General features: G+C 37.7%; 5 protein-coding genes across 5 annotated transcripts; 3 read left to right on the forward strand and 2 right to left on the reverse strand.

The window, feature by feature from the left end:
* Positions 1–1770: 1770 nt before the first annotated feature.
* Positions 1771–4119, forward strand: LOC110746391 (cysteine proteinase COT44). The gene is made up of 4 exons (XM_021946608.2): positions 1771–2278; positions 3018–3253; positions 3356–3496; positions 3601–4119. The coding sequence occupies exons 1-4, from the start codon at positions 1834–1836 to the stop codon at positions 3877–3879; spliced, it is 1101 nt and encodes a 366-aa protein (XP_021802300.2). The 5' UTR covers positions 1771–1833; the 3' UTR covers positions 3880–4119.
* Positions 4120–5061: 942 nt separating this feature from the next.
* LOC110750622 (transmembrane protein, putative (DUF247)) lies at positions 5062–7157 on the forward strand. Its single transcript, XM_021950980.2, has one exon. It carries the CDS (start codon positions 5323–5325, stop codon positions 6925–6927), a length of 1605 nt encoding a protein of 534 aa, XP_021806672.2. The 5' UTR covers positions 5062–5322; the 3' UTR covers positions 6928–7157.
* A 296-nt stretch (positions 7158–7453) lies between these two features.
* Positions 7454–9136, reverse strand: LOC110750626 (protein RER1A-like). Its single transcript, XM_088253951.1, has 4 exons — positions 8553–9136; positions 8191–8371; positions 7951–8025; positions 7454–7859 (listed from the first exon to the last, which is right to left on the reverse strand). Exons 1-3 carry the CDS (start codon positions 8942–8944, stop codon positions 7960–7962), a joined length of 639 nt encoding a protein of 212 aa, XP_088110077.1. The 5' UTR covers positions 8945–9136; the 3' UTR covers positions 7454–7859; positions 7951–7959.
* A 398-nt stretch (positions 9137–9534) lies between these two features.
* On the forward strand, positions 9535–15375 carry LOC110750623 (phosphatidylinositol 3,4,5-trisphosphate 3-phosphatase and protein-tyrosine-phosphatase PTEN2A). The gene is made up of 13 exons (XM_088253952.1): positions 9535–9826; positions 10246–10506; positions 10807–10908; positions 11003–11059; positions 11319–11384; positions 12024–12200; positions 12329–12415; positions 12515–12579; positions 12930–13001; positions 14032–14083; positions 14207–14337; positions 14517–14583; positions 14709–15375. The coding sequence occupies exons 2-13, from the start codon at positions 10273–10275 to the stop codon at positions 15186–15188; spliced, it is 1590 nt and encodes a 529-aa protein (XP_088110078.1). The 5' UTR covers positions 9535–9826; positions 10246–10272; the 3' UTR covers positions 15189–15375.
* Positions 15376–15735: 360 nt separating this feature from the next.
* On the reverse strand, positions 15736–19882 carry LOC110750624 (small RNA degrading nuclease 1-like). The gene is made up of 12 exons (XM_021950983.2): positions 19717–19882; positions 19256–19438; positions 19057–19146; positions 18876–18944; positions 18502–18642; positions 18284–18400; positions 18101–18170; positions 17834–17934; positions 17285–17419; positions 17087–17194; positions 16739–16846; positions 15736–16496 (listed from the first exon to the last, which is right to left on the reverse strand). The coding sequence occupies exons 1-12, from the start codon at positions 19747–19749 to the stop codon at positions 16101–16103; spliced, it is 1551 nt and encodes a 516-aa protein (XP_021806675.2). The 5' UTR covers positions 19750–19882; the 3' UTR covers positions 15736–16100.
* Between the last annotated feature and the right edge of the window lie 915 nt (positions 19883–20797).

A 20797-nucleotide genomic window follows, 5' to 3' on the forward strand; every position in this document is an offset into this window, starting at 1 on the left:
GCAGCGACTGTTAGTTGGATATACATATCAATATATATATATCCATACAACGTGACCTAACCTTCCAACTTGCAACTTGCAAGTGAAAGAGAGACAGACAATCCATACCATGGTCCATCCATAGAAATTGGAAATTAACCAAAGCCCAATTCTTTTGCACATATTCTTTATGGAAAATTCATGAAAAAAGGAGCGTTCTATTATCTTCTCATACAAGTAATTCTTACTTATCCATGAAGATTTTTTTATTATTTTATTTATATGAATTAAATGTGAATAGTTTATATGAATTTTTGAAGAATACCATTAGATCATGTTTAACTTTATATTATATATCTTTTTTTTCTTCTCGTTTAAGTAGTTGAAATGGATGAATGAATCTGACTATATTTCCAGTCTCATGCTCGGATGCTCCTTCCTTCCTCTTGATGAAGAAAGGAAGAAAGAAAGAAAATGAAATCATACACTTGTTCTTTTTCTTTTTCTTTTTTTGGGGTAAGAAAATGATAGAGCATGCATGCATATGGGCCTTTTTCTTTTCTTTCGGTTGCTTTAACCCTTTCGCACACTGTTCGAGCACTTTGACTGGTAGATTGGAGGAAGGAGAAACCCTTACCTCCAAGTTAACCAGTAAGTGGATTCAACGTGGCAAGAACCCATTTGCTGCCAGCCTGCAAGGGAAGACGAGTTCCTTCAACTTGGCAAATTCCAAGTTCCCAAGCCCCCATGTTATTGATTGCAGCTTGCGTAGTCCCCTCCAGTCCATTCATCATACATTGTAAGTTCCCAAATTCCAAGTTCCATCATACATTGTTGGACCAAACCATACTAAATTCACATGGTGTGTGTGTGGCAGTTTGAAATCCATCCAATCCTCTGTCATCTTCCTTTCCCAATACCATTTATTTACATTAATGACTTAGAAATATCTTTTATTTTTAGGTGAGACTCAAGGGTATCCACCGTCGACAGTAGTACTAGTGATTAATCCCTTTCACCACGGGAGCTCTCCCAATGGAGGTAAACGGCTGGCCACAAAATGCGAGAAATATCTTTTATTATTAGACTCACAACATAACTTATTTATTTTGGAATATGAATTATTGATCAGGTTGATTCGTGCAAGAAAGTCTGAATATACCGGTTTAAATTCATAATTTAACAACGTAAACTATTTAGCCTCATGGCTTGTTACATATTCACTTTTGTTATAAAACATAGAGATATTTAGTCATATTTTTAGCACTAATAATACAGATAAACTCTACATCATTTAATTTTTATAAACAAACAAAAAATGACAGCTGGCCCCATTGAATTTAATTTTGATTATTAAATTACTTTGATTCCCTATTGAGTGTTCTGAGTTTTTTTTATGAGGTTTTGGGGTTGGGTTTGTTTTAGAAATCAATGACAGTTTTGTAATTTAAAAAAAGTTAAACCCTTTTTGTTATGTTGTAAATAAACTTTGAATGTGTTTCTAAAGTCTATTTCATATAGTGTTTTTTTTATATATAAATAATTTGAACTCCTATATTGGGTATAATAGTAAATTTCCCTAAAATATAACCCTAAAATATATACTCATGGTCAACTTATATTATAACATGTGAATTATTAATATTATGTTACGGTGTTCTACTTGGACTAAAAAATTTATCCTCCCCCTTCAGAAAACAAGTTTCACACGAAAACATTATTTATCGTTTATGACGCACCAGTATTCTTGAATATTAAACTCTGCTGATTTTTCCTTTATAAACCCAAAGGCCCCCCAACCTTTTTGCACACATCTCTTTGGAGAAACACAAACAACACCCTCTTTCCCAAACCATGTCATCAACCATGTCCCTAACCATCTTCACTCTCCTCCTCCTCTCCTTCACCCTCTCATCCTGTGCCTCAGGCGTCGGCTCTCGAAGCGAGGCCGAGGTCAAACAAATCTACCAAGAATGGCTTGTGAAGCACCAGAAAACCTACAACGGGATTGGAGAGGAAGAAAGGAGGTTCGAGATCTTCAAGGACAACTTGAGGTTCATCGATGAGCACAATGCCCAGGAACGTCCCTACAAGGTTGGCCTCAACGCTTTTGCTGACCTGACCAACCAAGAGTACCGTGCCAAGTTTCTGGGCACCAGAAGTGACCCTAAGCGTAGGGTCATGAAGGCCAAGAACCCTAGCCAAAGGTATGCCTTTCGTGCCGGTGAGGCGTTGCCTTCATCTGTGGATTGGAGGGTCAAGGGCGCCGTCAACCCCATCAAAAATCAAGGAAATTGCGGTCAGTAATTTTAAATTTATTATTAATAATTTTTTTATGTAACCTTTTTTTAAAAGTTGTTTGGTTGATTAAGGAACTTGATTTACATGGTACTTTGTACTAAGATGGTTGTTTAATCGGTTTGATTAATCGTGTTGTGTTCGGATTGATCTATAACCCAAGTCTAGATACAATTTAATTTAAACAGATTTGTTGGATTAAAATCGGATTATTTGTGTTCAACACCAACTCTTTCTACTTTTATTTATATTTCTTTGGTACAAAGTATGTTTACAACTTTTTATTTATTCTTCTGTCGACAAAGGAAAAGTAAATGATAGTGGATGCCCTGCGTGACACTCCACTATTGAATTTACCGAAAGGCTTTGCTAGTAGTTTGGACTTTCGGTTGGGAGTTGAGATTCCTGACAGCTCACGTGAAAGCAGAATTATAATATTACTTTTTCATTGGAAAGAAGTTTTTAAAAGTCTTTTATTTATTTTATTAATGTTTTATTTTCTCGGTATTTTTATAACAAACTGTATTATTGGGCTGGGTGACTTCATCAGCCATATAGATGTTGTTGATTATATTAATTTAGATTATCACTTGTATTTATAAAATAAAATAAAATAAAATAAAAATTATATTTCTCAACTTTCCATGTTCGGTTTTGGGCCTTTAAGGACCACCATTAGGCCCACTGGGCCTACATGGGCCAACCCATCTGACAAAAAGATTGAAATTTGTTGGGTGCAGGAAGTTGCTGGGCTTTTTCGACAGTGGCGGCCGTGGAAGGCATAAACCAAATAGTCACAGGCGAATTGGTCTCTCTTTCAGAGCAAGAGCTTGTTGACTGTGACCGGTCGTACAACGCAGGCTGCGACGGAGGCCTCATGGACTATGCCTTTGAGTTCATCATCCAAAACGGTGGCATGGACACCGAAAAAGACTACCCTTACAAAGCGTACGACCAACAATGTAACGTTGCTCTGGTCAGTCCCAATTTTCAATCCCCATTAACCTAATTACAATAATCTTTTTAGGGTAACGTTCTTTTTTCTTAACAAACAATTTTTTTGAACCATAAATTGCAGGAGAACAATAAGGTTGTTAGCATCGATGGATACGAAGATGTTCCCGCTTACAATGAGAACGCTTTGAAGAAAGCCGTGGCACATCAGCCCGTTAGCGTTGCTATTGAAGCTGGTGGCATGGCTCTACAACTCTACCAGTCGGTGAGCACCTACATGCATATGACACCGCGTATTTAAATATAACAATCTAACAACATAACATGTCTGTAAATTACTCATTGTATTTCGGGCCGTGTGATTGGCAGGGTGTGTTTACTGGTGAATGTGGGACAGCTTTGGACCATGGTGTGGTTGCTGTTGGGTATGGCACAGAGAATGGAACAGACTATTGGCTTGTGAGGAACTCATGGGGCACCAATTGGGGTGAGAGTGGATATTTTAAGATGGAGAGAAACGTGGCTACCACATACACTGGCAAGTGTGGGATTGCAATGGAGGCTTCTTACCCAACAAAGAAGGACCAAAAGTACCCAACAAGCTCTTTCCTTGCTGAAGAAGACATCAAAATGGTCACAAGTGCTTGAAAATGGTGATGGGGTCTTTGGATAAATTGTGGGGTATGCATGCCCGATGTTTCTTTTTGTGGTGTATGTTGACAAAAAGGATGACGAGGCTATTGTTATTTATTAGGGTAAACCATTGTTTGTAAATAGTTTGATTTATGTACTGAAATTGCACTGGAAAACTGATAAGGGTGCAATCCAAATTCCTATTTCAATGAAAATTTAGGTCCTGGAATTAAACCAGGCACTTTTTATGTGTAAGTTTCTTGTGTTGTTGTTATTGTTTGCACTTGATTAATCAAAATGTCACATGTAAAGGAATGTAGGTTTGATTTGGAGGCATCATCAAACGAAATTCTATAGTAAGGGTGTCATGTCATAGATGGACTCATTATGTGGACCTTCATATTAGCAACAAGATCATTTTATTAAATTTAAGTGAAGTTACTATTAAGATGAATCCTATGGTTAATATGAAAGTTTATATTTATAGTTCTATATATGATACCACCATCAACATAGAATCATCAAGGCCTCTAATGATTTTAAACATTTTTGGGATTGAGTTGTGTGATTTTTAAGAGTACATGGGTTTTGGTTTAGAGAGAATACATGGGCTCCCAACACTTTCTTTTCTGCCTTTGGAAGCCCTCAGAGTTGGCAATGGATATAATTTTGGTTTCACTGGCAAAGCATATAACAGAGATCATTTCCTTGCAACTTTGTTAACAGAGTGGAAGGAGGCCACGATTAAACAGCAAACTAGCCTTTGTTTTGGTATTAAATATTAATATTCTGTCAACTTCTTCTGTGCATGTTCTTTGTTCCACATGAAAATGCTAGAACAGGAAGTTAATGACAATTATTAATATCATCTCTCCCATCTTCTTTCTACCACCTGCAAGAAAGTCATAAACCTTTTGGGTTCATTTTCTAATTAGCCACTTGTGTGACTTTGTGGTAGGACCTTGTTTGCTTCCATTAAAATTCACAAATAAACCCTCTCAAACTTTTCTAAGAAAGGAAAATTAGGTGTTATAGGTCATCTGCTGATTGATCTTGTGCTCATGACTAAAATTACGTCGTTTTAAACTTCTATTTGTTTTTTTTAATTATTTTAAATCTGATTTTATCCTCTCTTTTTTTTTTTTTTTTTCTTCCTTAGAGAGCCTTTTCAATCTGATATAGTGGGAATTCTTAAATTCAAAATAGCTAGCATGACAATATGATGATGGAACAACATACCCCACATTACATCTAAAGGGTCTGCATAATTGGTTTAGGTCTATTAAAGTATAAAATAAAATATCATCTAAACCCAATTTATGTCATGATGTTGGCAAAAACCCCATCATTTTCAACCCCTTCATAGTTGTCTTGCCCATTTGCAGGTTGTGCTTTTTATTGCTTAGGATCCAAGCCAAGCCAAACCAAGCCCAGCATAGAATTCATTCTCAACCAAAAATGGTTGCTGTCTTCAACAAAGAGCTCTTGAGCTGGTACCTCATCACAGTCAAACTCAGAGAAACAGTAGAGTCTGGAATTGCAACAACTACTACCTCCACTAACAGATCAATTGAATTGCCAGAACAAGCTCATCAGCAGGTGCAGAAACAAGAGCAGCAACCATCGCCCCTCCAAATTGTGATCCAAAATGGTGGTGATAAAAAATATGAAGATGGAACGACGTCACCAGATTCCGAGTGGGTGATCAACATCAAAGACAAACTTGAACAAGCCGGTCAAGACGATGCAGCGGGTACATGGGCAAAACTCTGCATCTACAGAGTCCCCCATTACTTAAGAGAAGGTGATGACAAAGCCATTGTCCCTCAGATTGTGTCATTAGGGCCTTACCACCATGGCAGGAGACGCCTTCGCCAAATGGATCGCCACAAATGGCGTTCGCTTCACCACATGCTCAAGCGTACCAACCAGAACATACAGCTCTATCTGGATTCTATAAAAGAAGTTGAAGAAAAGGCCCGTTCTTGCTATGAAGGACCGGTTGCAATGGGGATAAGCAGCAATGAGTTTGTTGAAATGATGGTGCTTGATGGTTGCTTTGTGCTGGAGCTGTTTCGTGGCGCAGCTGAGGGGTTTAAGCAACTGGGGTACCCTCGAAACGATCCCGTCTTTGCAATGCGTGGTTCGATGCATTCGATTCAGAGGGACATGATCATGCTCGAGAATCAGCTTCCACTTTTCATCCTTGATAGGCTGTTGGGGCTGCAGTTTGGAGATCCTGAGCAGAAAGGACTTGTAGCCAAGCTAGCACTTCGGTTTTTTGATCCTTTAATGCCAACAGATGAGCCGTTAACAAAGAGTGATAGAAACAAACTTGAGTCTTCACTTGGATATGCAAACACCTTTGATCCACTCTCTGATCAAGGTGGCCTTCATTGCCTTGATGTGTTCAGGCGAAGTCTATTGCGCACAGGGCTTCAGCCTACGCCGAGAGTTTGGATCAAGAAATGGTCACACGCCAATCGGGTTGCTGATAAGCGGAGGCAACAGTTGATTCATTGTGTTACAGAGCTTAAGGAGGCTGGGATCAAGTTCAAGAAAAGGAAGACAGATCGGTTCTGGGATGTCAAGTTCAAGAATGGGATTCTAAGAATTCCTAGGCTCTTGATCCATGATGGAACCAAGTCTCTTTTTCTCAATCTCATTGCGTTTGAGCAGTGTCATCTTGATTGCAGCAATGATATTACTTCCTATGTGATCTTCATGGACAACTTGATCAACTCTCCACAGGATGTGGGGTACCTCCATTATTGTGGAATTATTGAGCACTGGCTTGGCAGCGATGCTGAGGTTGCTGACCTATTTAACCGACTTTGTCAAGAGGTGGTTTTCGATATCAATGACAGTTATCTTTCTCGTCTGTCGGAGGAAGTAAACCGCTACTACGACCACAGGTGGAATGCATGGCGGGCCAGTTTGAAGCATAACTACTTCAACAATCCATGGGCCATCCTCTCCTTCGTCGCCGCTGTCGTCTTGTTGTTTCTCACTTTTGCACAGACGTTCTACGGAGTCTATGGCTATTACAGGCCACCAAACTAAAGTTCATCCTCCAAAGCATTTCCTCTTTACAGTTTTTGATTGCAGAGTGAGTGGTTGTGATGCACAAATTCCATACGATACCATGGTTTCATCCATTTTTACAAGCCAAATCATGCTATACAAACCAAGTTTATAGATTGTTTTGGATACGCGTTGTAACTAATGCATATGATTCCTATGATCTCATAATTGAAGCAATAAATTATGAAAGAAAGTTTTAACTCAAAGAAGCCCTTCATCATCGGCACGACAATGTCCTCTGAGGTATCAATGTCATCCAAACTTCAACACAAAGTCTACGTATGATTCCAATTTTTAAAATGATAACCACTATTACCCAAAAATGGTCTATGACTACTTCAAGAAATTGTAAGACTTCATCTCTAGTTCAGAAGCTGGGCATAGCTCTTGTGCCACAAACAGGAGACAACAATTACAATTCCACCATAAACAACAATCAATAAGGCAAAAGGCACCTAGATTGATACCTCACAAGACTCACAATGTGAAAGAAGCATAAACCAAATAAACAACAATTTTCGGCGTTAAGCCGAGGAAATTAACTGCATTGAGCCCAGATTAGAGTACACGATGAAAAGTACAACTAAAAATGACATAACCCAATTGCAGAGGATGGCTAGGATTTCCCACTGCAAAAGCTCATGAAAGTACATGCCACTGGATTAATTATTTGGCAATGGAAAGTAAAGCATGTTCCTTCTATACAAATGGATCCTTTATACTAGAACTCAAAAAGGAAAAAGGCCTTCAGCAACCACTTCATCTTCCCAAAGCAAAATATTACAGAGGGGCATAATCAAGCTGGTCCAGAGGGATATTCGAAGGGAACCAAAAAAATAATCCAATATGCCAGAATTAGCTCCTCAAGATGATTCCTCCACACCATATATATCTTCCAAAAAAACCCTTGGCTGTTTAACATAATGTATCATGATGTATCAGTATAAATTGTCACCTATAACCTATGTTTAAACAGAGGTGAAAAAAATTAACTGAATGTACCTGAAGATTTCAGTCCCTGGGGAGGAGGCCTGCGGTCTCTGTTGAAGATGAAGAAGCTTTCTTTCCATTGTACCGCTGCAAATCAGAACAACCAAATATGAATCACAGAAGAAACGGGATAATGGGCGTGAAACCAATGATTGAAATAAAAAGATGGGAATCACGGAAGAAAGAGGACAATGGGCATGAAATCAATGATTGAAATAAAAAGATGGGTTTGTTTAGAGGGTGAAGGCAAACCTGTTTCCCAAAGGAGAAGGGAACGTATTTGTATTTGATCATGTGTACTATCTGTCTCCTCATAGTGAGAACGAAGAGCACCACCCAGTAGAAGAGAAGTATAGGCCAGAATACAGGTACATCAAATGCACTGAAGAACGTCATAACAAAAGCAACGCAAAATGCCTTCGCGATAGAGTACCTTCCACACAGAACCAGAAAATCAAAACCAAATTCAACGAATGCAAATGTACAAATGTCTATAATCTATAATACGAGACTACCAAAAAGCAATCTTTAAAAGGCAATTCAACAAACACAATCAGGGCAATTGCGATTTAAAACCAAAGGTGAGAACTACATAATGAAATGGGGGAATTTACCAGAACTTGAATTCGGGGAGGCGGCGAACGAAGGGTCGAAACTCATCGGATCCGCGGGTGGGAAGGGAGGGGCCGTCGGAGGAGAGGTCGTGGATCTCAGGGTCTACCTGAGGAGAGAGAAAGCCGATGAGGAGGTTGAGAATGTAGATCCCCAAGCCATACGACACGACGTAGAAGCCTTCGACCAGGTACACGCGGATGACGTAGACCAAGGCCACGCCCAGGCACGCCAGCCACCGGTACAGCACGTGCGGCGTCGTACGGTCGAGCACGTGCTGGTAACGGCGCGAGATGCCGTTGCTCCAATCAGAGACGGCGGCGAACGGCGATCCCTTGAACGGATCGTCCGCGGCGGCTGCGGCGAGACCCACGCCCGCCGCTCCAGCGTCCATTGCCGAGTTTGTTGTTTCTTTGGTGGTCTCTTTTCTTCTCTCTCTCAATTTCTCTCTCTGCGGGCGCGCGGCTTTTTCTGTTTATTTGTTGTCGTTTGATTTGATAAATGCAGAGAGCTTGGGAATGGTTTTGTTTGGGCTATTTCATTCGGAGGAGGAGACCCCAGTTTACTGATAGTCCGGTTCGACCGGATCTATTTCCGGTTTACTCAGGCACAATTGGATCTGGATGGGATCTGGGCCTGGGCCATGTACGCCTATTGGTCCCACTTGCTTTTTATTTCTACATTTATGTTTTTTCCTGTTTTATGTCAATGATCATCAAATTTTTTAAGACGACTCATCTTGGTTTTATAAATTTTTATTTTTAATAAAGAAAAAGAAAATAAACTTCTTGTCAGCTCATCCTTTTAATATTAGGTGCTGAAAACAATTAGGCTTTTATAGGAAAATTTGCATAGATACCAGTGTAGTGTATGTGGAAAAACTTATCGAGCTACAATCTATGTGCGCATGTGGTAAATAATCACCATACTTACCTATGTAAGAGAGAAAAACCGGAATCTAAAATCATGTAATATCATATGCATAGACAAACACATCATTAAAAAAAAACACATCATTAAACCACTCACTAGATAGCGGATAAATACATCTCTTAACAAAAAGAGTCTACTCCAAAAAATTACTCAAAAAAACCCATATAATTGGTGGAAGATTGTATAACGAACAACGGCCAGCAAGAGTGAAAGGTTCAGGCGGCGATAATCACACAACATCCCCTTTTCTGCAGCATTCATTTCATTTCAATTTTCATTGTAAAACCGTGAAAGGGTCTTCGCTTTTACACAATCCTTTGCTTCAAACCCAGACTCTGTAACGGTAAGTGATCTCACATTGCCCATTCAATACTTTTATATGCTACAATTTGGCACCTGATCTTTTGAATTTATCAATTCGATTGGTAAATGTTGATGCGAGTAGATTCGGAGTACATAAATTCATGAATATGCAAATTTCACATTGTCCATTGCAAAAGCAATCTTGACAGATCTTCCTCTCTGTGATGTATGGTGCATTGTTTATTCATCAACAACTCTAATTGTTGTCTTCAACCCATGTTTCTATTTGAGTGCATTTATTAGCTTTGAATGTGAATGCTTTGATTAAATCCTTCATCTGGGTTCCAAGTTCCAATGATTGAACCCTTTTGCTTATTTTCCTGTTATAAAGCAATCACTTTGTTGTTGGTATCTATTGATGTGGACTTGTAGTGATAAATGCTCTATCTACCTGGGTAGTTTTTAGGATCTCCATTGAGTTCCAGAATGGATTCAAAATCTAATGACTCGAAAGCTCAACCTCCTGCTCAAGATTCTGGTGTTGAAAATTCTACTGCTGCTGCTGCCTCTGGTCAAGATAATAGTAATCAATATGCCAAAGCGGTATCTGGGGTTTTTCAATCATTTACAAAAGGTTTGGTTAATACATCTCAGAGTGCAGTGAAGGCTGTGCAGGTCAAGGCTCGCCATCTAGTCTCTCAAAACAAACGAAGATACCAGGTAGATTACCAGAGTTGAGAGCTACTTCAATTTTTGTTTCTTCTAGATTAAATACTGCTGACTGTAGCTACAAATTCAAGTATTTTATTTCCATTTGGATTTCTGTTAGAATGCGAATGGCGGTTTACAGATGGGGAAGCTGGGTAGGTTGCTAGCTTATGTTATCTCCCTTTAGTTGATTGTCATTGCTTCATGTCTCCATCATAGATTGCCATATTCATTTTCAAATCATACAGATGAAATCAAAGAGCCAAAACTCATGAAGATCGCCTATGTCATCTATTTCCACTAAATTTTCAGGAGGGTGGTTTTGATTTGGATCTGACATATATTACTGAAAATATAATTGCTATGGGTTTCCCGGCTGGAGATATAAGCTCTGGAATTTTTGGATATGTTGAGGTAAGAAAAGCAAGTGGTATATGTTTGAAGTTTAATAGGTTAAGTTCGCCTGTATCATTTGCAAACATTACCAACTAAAAAAAATGTTATTCAGGGCTTTTATCGAAATCATATGGAAGAAGTTATCAACTTTTTGGAAACTCAACACAAGGTAAGAACTGGATGTTAAATTTTAAGGCTGAAGTTTTTACTTTTTACTTTATACAACATGAAAATCTGGTTATGATTCAAGAAAAGATCAGCATTCCACTAATTACTAAAAGAAAAGTTGTAGGCTTAAGAATATGGTTTTACATTTCTCTGGGTCATGACCAGTTACGGTTCTGTCGTTTGTTAAATTGTAACTTCTTTGTTTTTTTGGCCAATAATTTATTCACAAAATTTATGTCAAATTGGCATTTGTTTTACAGGGAAAATATAAAGTGTACAATCTTTGTTCAGAGAGGTTGTATGATGCATCACGATTCGAGGGGAAGGTGTGTTTTCATTTTCACTTGCATTATGTTCAATGCTTAACAAGAAGTATAGGAATTTGATATTCTGTCTTATGGAAAATTGCAAGATTCAAAATTTTCTCTGGCATATCTATTGGCATAACTCAATACATTAAATTCTTGTCTTTGTACCAGATAGCCATGGTGGAATGTCAATTACTTTGTCAGTGCACCAGGTTGTGAGACTGTGTCACTAAGATTTCTGGTTCTTGATGTTTGCACAAATGTGTAGCCTTATTATAAGTAAATGGAAAAATTAGGGCTAGGTTAAGTGCTTGAATTTTTTTTATACACAAAATGCTGATGACTTCTGTATCACTGAGGGAGCTTTTAAAGTTTTCCACTTCAAACTCACATCTCGATTAAATAACAAAATAGACACTAATGAAATCATAAATATATTATGTGAATGATGTGAAACACTTAATGAGAGCTATGATTTATCTTCTATGCGTTATATTTTGAGAAAGAATACTGTTGAAAGCTTGCCACTGGGATTTGAATATTTATTTAGAATGTGAAATGGATCAAGAGGTTTTAACTTTTCAGTGTTGCACTTTTGTTTTCCAGTTATGTTGAATAACAGCTTCTTTAATATTTCACTTCTCTGAATGTTTTAAGGCTGCAAGTTTCCCATTTGATGATCATAATTGCCCCCCAGTCGAACTCATAGCATCATTCTGTCGAAGTGCTCATTCGTGGTTAAAGGAGGGCATTGAAAATGTTGTTGTTGTTCATTGTAAAGCTGGTATGGGGAGGACAGGATTAATGATTTGTAGTCTTCTCTTATTTCTTAAGGTGAGATGTATAATCAGAACCGTTACGGTTTGGGGGGTTTATGGCGGAACTCGAAATGTTGCGCTTCTTTTGGATCTATAGTTCACTTCTGACTATAATTTCATTTTTCTATTGTCATCTCTCTGCAGTTTTTCCAGACGGCCGAGGAGGCCATTAATTACTATAACCATAAAAGATGTATAGATGGAAAGGCTCTGGTTCTCCCAAGTCAGATTGTCAGTGTCAATTAACCTTTTTGATTCTGTATTTTTAAGGTTGATGTTCCTTATCTTTTAGCATCATTCTGATTAACAATTTTTCTATGCTTTTCCTAGAGATACGTCAAATATTTTGAGCATATCTTTAAAAACTTCAATGGAGAAAACCCTTCCCCTCGAAGGTACACTTCGGATATCTTCCTCCAAAATAGATCAATGTGACCATTTACTTGTATGTGCCCATATATTATCATACACACACACGAACACACACAAATATACATATATACATGCATATGTATGTGATATGGCGGTGTTGTAATGAGGACCTAATTTGGGGACTTAAGTTGAAGACTTGCATCTGAGCTATTGGATCGGTTATAGATGGTTAAGGTGCATAGTGGGTGAGATGCATCTCAGTCGTCTATAGCTAAAGTTCTCAACATAGATCATTATTTGATCACCTACCTGTATATTATGTGGGTGTGTGTAAGGCTCCATTTTAAAAGGTACTAAAGTTGTAATATTATAGGTGCATGCTCAGGGGATTTCGGCTTCACAACTGCCCTTATTGGATTAGGCCCTCCATTACAATCTCTGATCAGTGATCATAATGGTAACCTTTTACTTTGCTGCTGCCGCTCATTCCTATCATCCTTGCAATATATTGTGATGTTTTGAGCCATCACACTTTTCATTTGTAGATATAATATGCTGTTATTTGTTAATGTTGATCCTTTTTCTGCTACTGTTCACTTCCTGAACTAGTTACTATTGGACCTTTTGAGTTTGTTAGGGTAAAAAGAGCATTTATGATAAGAGAATGTAGTACTGAGTTACAGACCGCACTTCTCAGAATTACCCTTGTGTATTAGTACAATCCTTGATGCTGTAATGATAATACATTTTGTTTGTTTGTGTGTGTACGTGTGATTATCCTCTCCGCACTGATGTTTGATTGTTGAGTTTTCTTGCATGTGCATGTTTTTATAAGGCCTGATCATGAGAGGTAATCTCTGTAACTTGTAACGAAACTTATGGCATGTTTACTAATCCATAATTGGATTGGGATGAATTGAATTGATGAGGAGTTGAATTGAGGAGAATTAGATTCCGGATTCCTATTGAAGTTGTTTACTAAACCATATGGAATTGGGGTAGGAGTGGTTCTAATTACTAAAATGTCCTCGTTGTTGGGTTAAAGTAGATGACAAATTTGGAATTTTAAAAATTGTGTGAGGATATAATGGGTAAAAAAGATGAATTCCTAATGGGTTAGTTCTCCAGGAATTAGAATACCACCTCCCACCCAAGAATTGAATTCCTCCAAAGTCAAGAATTCAATTCCTAATTTTGTGTGGGCCCCACTTACGTTTCAATTCCTTGATGTGAAGTAAACGCATGAATCCTTCATATGTGGAATTCAATTCCTAATGAGAATTCTAATTCCTGATTAGTAAACACACCATTACAGTATAATGTCAGTTGTTGATTCCTACAATTTCTTGTGCTTTCTTTTTGGTATAATGTCAAATGGATAGAATTGTTTTTCCTTCCCACTTTTGCACATCTAGAAGGCTATACACTGCGCTTGTCATTTTTTTATGTCACTTATCAAGATGTTTTCCTTAATCCACAGGAATTTTATTTTCATCAAGAAAACATCCAAAAACAAAAGATCTAATGGTAAGTGCTTGTTAAAATAAAATGGGTGCATATTAATTGTATGCTTGTTATTTGATCTCCTTAACACCTATGTAGACATGTATTGAATTCCTTATTTAAAGGCTCCTAACTCATTTTTTTCAGCCAGAGGATTTCTGGATCAATGCACGGAAGAAAGGGATTGTAGTTTTTGCCCTACCAGGGGAGCCTGGTCTGGCTGAGTTAGTGGGGGATTTCAAAATCCATTTCCATGATAGTCAAGGAGATTTCTATTGGTCTGTAAACCGATTCTTTGTTTTACTCTTGTTTATGTTATGATTGAACTGTCCTTCACTGTTTTAATGAAGAATGTAGAGATCTGTAGCTTGTGTCATGCATCGTTTGAAGGAACCTGCTTAGTAACATCATTTATGATTTCTTTCATAATTATTCCCTTTGTTTTTTTTACTTTCAGCTGGTTAAATACAATAACAGATAACAGAAAAATCTTAACCGCAGATGACCTCGATGGTTTTGACAAGGTAAATGGTGTGACCTTATGACATATAATGTATATCAAATGTAGATCATATCTCCCTTTTTCTACCATCTGTTTCTATTTCTTCTTGGTGCTTGCTGGTGAAAAGCTGTTGGTTGTGATTTGCAGAGAAAATTACCTTCTCCAGGATTTCAGGTTGAAGTTGTGATGATAGACTATGATGGTACATTACCTACAAAAGCTAAAGCGGATTCTTCCAGTAGAAAACCTGAGGGTAGCACAAGTGATGCCTCTGCTTCAAGTCATGGTGTTGCAGCTAATCCCAATCAAAATAAAACTCCTCAGCGTGAAGATGGTGATGATGTATTTTCAGATAGTGACAGAGAGGAGGCTGGGGATACAAAGCGCACACAAGCTCAAGGTAATTCTAGCACCGGACTTCCAGCACCTAATCATGTATCTAACACCAGAAGTGAGGATACCCCGAAGAGTAGTTCTTTGAAAAAACCAACTAGTGATGGAGCTGAAAAATCTCACCTGGTACATCACTCCCGCAAACTGAGCTCATCTGGGGCAGAGGATATTAGGGCAATAGCTGCCGATGCTTCAGTTTTCTCTTTCGGGGATGATGATTTTGATAGTGAATGAAGCAGGTTTGCTGTTGCTTGAAACTGTATAAGACACACCAATGTATAAAACATTCCATACGCATGATTTCATTGATTTTGGAAGGATCGTAGGAATCAGATGTTGGTTGATTGACTTCATTGTTTTCACCATAGGAATCAAATGTTAAGTTGGAATGATTGGTCATTTGTTATTACCTTCCAGTTTCTTTGGGCTGTCCCTAGTTGCCAATCAAATAGAAAATGAAGACAGAGAGGAGCAAATTTGAACAGGGAAAAGAGAAAACTGCTTGAGACGTGTTCACAAGTTTTTCTTTTTCAAATTTAACAAAATCCACCAGTCAGTCGGTCATTCTTTGTTCAGCTAGAATTCATCCCAAGGGAATTTGCTAAATGTACGAGTCAGAATAGTTTGAACTATTGTCAGGTGATAGAAATATCACAATGAGTATCATATATAATTCTAGCTAAACGAAGAAAACTGACTGGTGATAGAAACAGGTTATGCCTTCTTAATGAGCAAAAAGATTCAATATTTGAAAGAGCACCTCCATTCGTACCTGAACCAATTGAACTCAAATGGGAACACATTAACCATACATCTATTCCTTTTCTGTTTAGAATAAACAAACACATTATCACCAATAAAAAATTACATAAACCAGTTACATTCCCCCCAAAAAAAAAACATTCTGCATCATGGAAAAAATTCCCTTAGTCAGATGAAGCTGCCAACATAAAACTGGCATACTTTTCAATGAACGTCAGACAGGGAACCATAATGCAGAAAAAGACCTTCAAACTGTTCTTTTTGTGGCTGGATGGCATCTGCCCATCACACTTAAAGAGTTACAAGCTCGCCAAAAAATTTGCAATGTCATGCCTTCCAAAGCAGCGGATAATTTTAGAATAATTCCGGGCCACACTTAAAAGTCTACTTCCCTTTTTTCTTTCCCCCTTGGTATTTGGAAACAATCTTATTCAGTGTCGAGATTTCAAATTCCTTATTTTTAAGTTGCTGCTTCAATCCTTCAATCTCTTTTAAATGATCACAACACTGCTCTGACACCTTTTGTTGTTCTTGCTTCAATCTTTCTATCTCTTTAAGGTGGTCGCAGCACTGACTTAAGTCTGCCACCATCTCCTCTTCTATATTCTGATCTGTCTTTTGTTTCTTATGCGCACCTGAGTTCTCTTCAACTTCTAAAGCTCTCTTAGAAGAGACTTGGGCACAGGAATCATCTTGTGCCATTTTACGAACGTATAAATCAGTAAATACACCCTTGCTGAGCTTTAATGAAATAAGCTTCTGTGGCCGCCCAGATGAGTCCTATAATAAGATAGATTAACAACGTTATCTATTTATAACCAACTAGATCATAGTGCCTTGATTGAAGATGAAGTTTCCTTGTAATGACAATTAACCTCATCACTTAAAAAGAACACAAATGAAAATCAACTGCTAGTATACCCAGAAAATATACTTGCATGAAAAGAAAGGATGTACATAATAAAATATTATATACGTGATCAGCATTGTGAATGATATAAATATACATCTATGGTATGTACCTTTTCCTTGTTGCCTTGGACTTTTTCATATGCTTGATCTGCTTCTTGTGGATTCTTAAAGAGAGCAAAGGCAGAATATTTATCTCCTTGAGCTTTAACAGATGGTTGCTGGAAATGATTAACTACATTAACTCCACAGTAAGAAGCAGGGAAAAAAGAGGAAGGGTGGAGAGAAAGAAAAACATGATACCCAGACTATTTTATCAAAATGGAGGCAGCCCAACTTAGTATCCTTCACATGATGTGTGGAGGTCTTTTGCATGTAGAACAGTAATGTAATACCTCCAAAGCACACTGAACCAACGTAATCTATAGAAAATTTAACAAATCAAGGGATATATATTGAACCTTGACTTCTATTGTATAGTTCCCAGGAATGGCATTGTGCAATTCTTCACTAGGCACTGTGATTGGTATCCTGTGGAGAAGTAGCTTTGCCATATTAACTTCACGTACCTACAATTGAAAGAGTTATTAGGACAATAATGGTGTACCTGGAATCACTGCCTTGGGGTTTAAAATATAATGAAAAATTAAAAAACTCACATCCTCCTGAACTGGGGGAATAATATCGCTAATTTCACGCTTTATCTTAGCAAGAACAAGTTTCATTGCAGCACAAGCATCATCTAGACAATTGTGTGGAGAACCTGGCTTCCGGACTTCATAACCCAATACAGACTGGAAAAAACAAAAAGATAAATGGAAAAATAAGTCAAGACTCAGGCATCTCAAACAGCCCAAATTCATGGTTGCTTTGATTTCGTTCTTGTGATTGTGATCCAAATCCTTAAAAACTTATCATAAAAATAGCTCCCAAGTGCAATTATGCAATGCCAAAAAAAAAAAAGGAGATCAATCACAAGTTATCTATGCCACCATCCTAAACGGCCAAATTTAGAAAACATTTGCTACATTGCAACAAGAAAGTAAAGATCAAAAGATTTCTGGTCATTCCAAATTTAAAATGGACGAAGAAAAACTGAGAATCAATTGCAGAATCATGCCATAGACAACTTAATAGATTTCACAGCGAGAACCATATGAAAATTTGACTGAAATAAAAGTGATATTAGCAAGTTTCGTAAAACTTGCCTTGCACAAATTATTCAAGGAAGGTTTTCTAAAAATAGGCCCATCCAAATATTTAAAGATATATGCAGTATCAATCACCCTTGCATGGTCTATCTTCAACGCTGTAAACAAAGGAATAATAATAAGAAGAAAATTGAACAATAAAACAGAAATCAAAAGAACTGCAAAGTCATATTGCACAGAAACTGAAGGGAAAACAAAATTCAATGAGTTGATTATGCAATCAAAAAGGCTCAAGTATACTTATAGAAACATCAGTTTACTTACCTTGCAGGTCATTACACAAACTGTGTCCCACTAAAATAGTTTCAACTGATAACAACTTCTTCAAGCGTTTCTACAATATGCAACAAGAAGTTCGGGTATTTAAAAAATAAAATCTGTTCATAGTTGATCCCTTGAAACCAGATGATAAAAAAATCCCTTGAAACCTATAAATAACATTAATACCTGTATATCAGCCAATGTACATGTAACTCTATCCAAATCTGATGCAGAAACTCCTGTAATCTCAGTTCTGTAATCAGCAACTTTTTTACGAGGGTTTACTAGTTCATCTAGCTTGACCTGAAAAGCCGGAGTCCAAATTTAAAGGGTTATAGAGAAGGGATTATGAAAAGGTCTAACTACAAATCAGGTATCTAGTCTAAGGAGGAGAGCAGCTATACCTGTAAATTTTCATCAACAACACACACTTTAACTAGAGCTTCAGAGCCATCTTCACATAGAACCATCTCACAATCAACAGCAACCATTCCATTTGAAATCGTCGCCTTGGACTTTTTACCGCGCTTAGAAATTACCCAGTCCTGCTTTGCCATTTACACAACAAACCAGATGACCAGGTAAAAACTTACATCCATTTGAAGAAATTAAGATGTCTAAAAAAGGATCATAGGCAAGTAGGAAACAGCATATTATGTGTAGGAAGTAAAAATGGAAGTTAAAGACATGCAGAAATGCAAGAAAAGATTTCACTGCAAGCATACACAAATTTATGTAACTTTAAAACAAAAAGTAAGCAGAGATACTGCCTGCAAACCTGTTCATGTGAAGGGAATGAATAATCCAATGGATATTGTGGGTGTTCGAGAGTTGAACGGACAAGACTCTGCAGAGCCACCACCACGACAAAATTAATACTATCTAACAAATTGTGCATATTGAAAATCAAATCGCAATTAACAATTATGGCCAATAACCAAAGTTACAGAAAAGAATACCTGCTCTGGGGATTCATTTTCTGGAAAAGTCTTTAACAATTGATCAACTGCTTGGCGATTTGAATGGCATTGGACAACTTTAGCCAAAACCTGGAATTAGGAAATGGGTAACAATCATCATCTGAATAGTATCATATAAAAAAGTGTAGAACTTAAAAGTTGAAACTCCCCATGCACACTCTGGACACAGTTGATTTACCTTCAAGTCATCCTCTTTATCAAATGTCTTTAAATACGCAGTCAATACATCGTTTGACCTCTTTCCGGGATCACTCAAGCTAGCCCCAAACTTCTTATCATAAATATTTAAGAACTGCTTCCAGTCTCCTTTATTACCCTTCATTCCCCGCTTTTGGGACAACTTCACAATTTCCACAAGGACCTATCCACCACACATTTTAAGAGTCAAACCAATTCACACAAAGCATCCAACTTTTCCCATTAATTTAAACAATATTGCAAATTGAAAACATATATAGAGAAACTAAATTAAACTTGAAAGTTGATAAATTGTTAGTTTGAATTTGTTTCTAATAGGGTTTTCTCGGCAACCAAGCAAACATAAGTATACGCGAACCAAGCGAACTGAGAAAAATTTATGAGCTAAAAGCTCGGCGAAGAGTTTGAGCCTGTAGTGAGATATAAAGACAAAGGAAGAACCTTTTTCTCTGCAGTGGCGATAAAAGCATCCATTGGAAGTTTTCTGGTGAAGGACCAAATGCCAGGCACAGAGTCACGGTGCGAAGTTGGTGTGGCGGGCGGCTGATGGACAAACCGGTGACGAGGGTTTTTAGTTTTCCGTATAGGGTTTAAACTTTCGCATATATGATTTCTGAGATATTCAAGGGTGTTTTGGATATTTTCAGGGGATGGATTTTCATATTATTTTCCATTTTCTTTTGCCTTCTTCTTTTACCCTTGGATTAGTTATAAAGCTGTGGACACAAATCTACAGCGAAAATCTACAGCGAAAAAGACGTGGACTAAACCCAAGACTAGAAATTTTGAACTTAAATCGAAGAAGTCCCAATAATTTTTTAGGAAAATTAGGTATTAGACATAATTAACTTTAGTAATTTGGATATGAGACATTAGGTATTTTGGTTTGGGTTTTAATACCCATAAAAGAATAGGTATTTTAGATTAGGCCAAAGAGTAGGCCCAGATTTGTTGGGCCAGCTAAAATTAGACAATTATACCCTTTTTATTAAAATATTAGGGTTGGTCTCCCTTTTTATCAGATTAGATCTCTCTCTCTCTCCGCAGCAACGGCGACCACCGTAACTCCAACTGCTCATCTCCCTTTTTTATCAGATTAGATCTCTCTCTCTCTCTCTCTCTCTCTCTCTGCAGCAACGACGACCATAGCCTTCACTTGCGGCCGCGATGGAATTCTCAAGCTGCTCATCCCTTCGGCCTTTAGCGGTAACTCCAAGGTCTTCTAGCTCAAGATGAAGAGCGATTATGATCGCTATCTTGCTGAGTCTACAGGTCTAGCATCTGCTACTCTTGGTTGGCTTTGTGGTTGTGGATCTGTGTCCCTTGAGCCGGGGTGTAAGAACAAAAAAAATTTGGTGGAAGATGATCCTACATGATTTTTGTACATAATATTTGGATTTATATTCGATTTGGGTATGATTGATTGTATTTCTTCATGTCTCTGTCTTTTGTTTCTGCTTGCAGCATTATATTTCTTTATTTTTCAGTAGGTGAAATTTTATACAGGTTCTACATGGCAGTT

The sequence above is a fragment of the Prunus avium genome, chromosome 6 (assembly GCF_965620075.1).
Source record: "Prunus avium chromosome 6, drPruAviu1.hap1.1, whole genome shotgun sequence".
NCBI lineage: Eukaryota > Viridiplantae > Streptophyta > Magnoliopsida > Rosales > Rosaceae > Prunus > Prunus avium.

Bases quoted from the DNA above. Each gene is read 5' to 3' on its own strand.
- LOC110746391 (XM_021946608.2), top strand. From the start codon at position 1,834: ATGTCATCAACCATGTCCCTAACCATCTTCACTCTCCTCCTCCTCTCC. The intron at 2,279-3,017 runs GTCAGTAATTTT...TGTTGGGTGCAG, and splicing joins CAAAAATCAAGGAAATTGCG to GAAGTTGCTGGGCTTTTTCG. The intron at 3,254-3,355 runs GTCAGTCCCAAT...CATAAATTGCAG, and splicing joins AACAATGTAACGTTGCTCTG to GAGAACAATAAGGTTGTTAG.
- LOC110750622 (XM_021950980.2), top strand. From the start codon at position 5,323: ATGGTTGCTGTCTTCAACAAAGAGCTCTTGAGCTGGTACCTCATCACA.
- LOC110750626 (XM_088253951.1), bottom strand. From the start codon at position 8,944: ATGGACGCTGGAGCGGCGGGCGTGGGTCTCGCCGCAGCCGCCGCGGAC. The intron at 8,372-8,552 runs GTAAATTCCCCC...TCTGTGTGGAAG, and splicing joins CTCCCCGAATTCAAGTTCTG to GTACTCTATCGCGAAGGCAT. The intron at 8,026-8,190 runs GTTTGCCTTCAC...TCTGATTTGCAG, and splicing joins CCTTCTCCTTTGGGAAACAG to CGGTACAATGGAAAGAAAGC.
- LOC110750623 (XM_088253952.1), top strand. From the start codon at position 10,273: ATGGATTCAAAATCTAATGACTCGAAAGCTCAACCTCCTGCTCAAGAT. The intron at 12,201-12,328 runs GTGAGATGTATA...ATCTCTCTGCAG, and splicing joins GTCTTCTCTTATTTCTTAAG to TTTTTCCAGACGGCCGAGGA. The intron at 12,580-12,929 runs GTACACTTCGGA...GTAATATTATAG, and splicing joins GAAAACCCTTCCCCTCGAAG to GTGCATGCTCAGGGGATTTC.
- LOC110750624 (XM_021950983.2), bottom strand. From the start codon at position 19,749: ATGGATGCTTTTATCGCCACTGCAGAGAAAAAG. The intron at 19,439-19,716 runs GTTCTTCCTTTG...TGTGGTGGATAG, and splicing joins TCGCCACTGCAGAGAAAAAG to GTCCTTGTGGAAATTGTGAA. The intron at 18,171-18,283 runs GTATTAATGTTA...TGCATATTGTAG, and splicing joins GTACATTGGCTGATATACAG to AAACGCTTGAAGAAGTTGTT.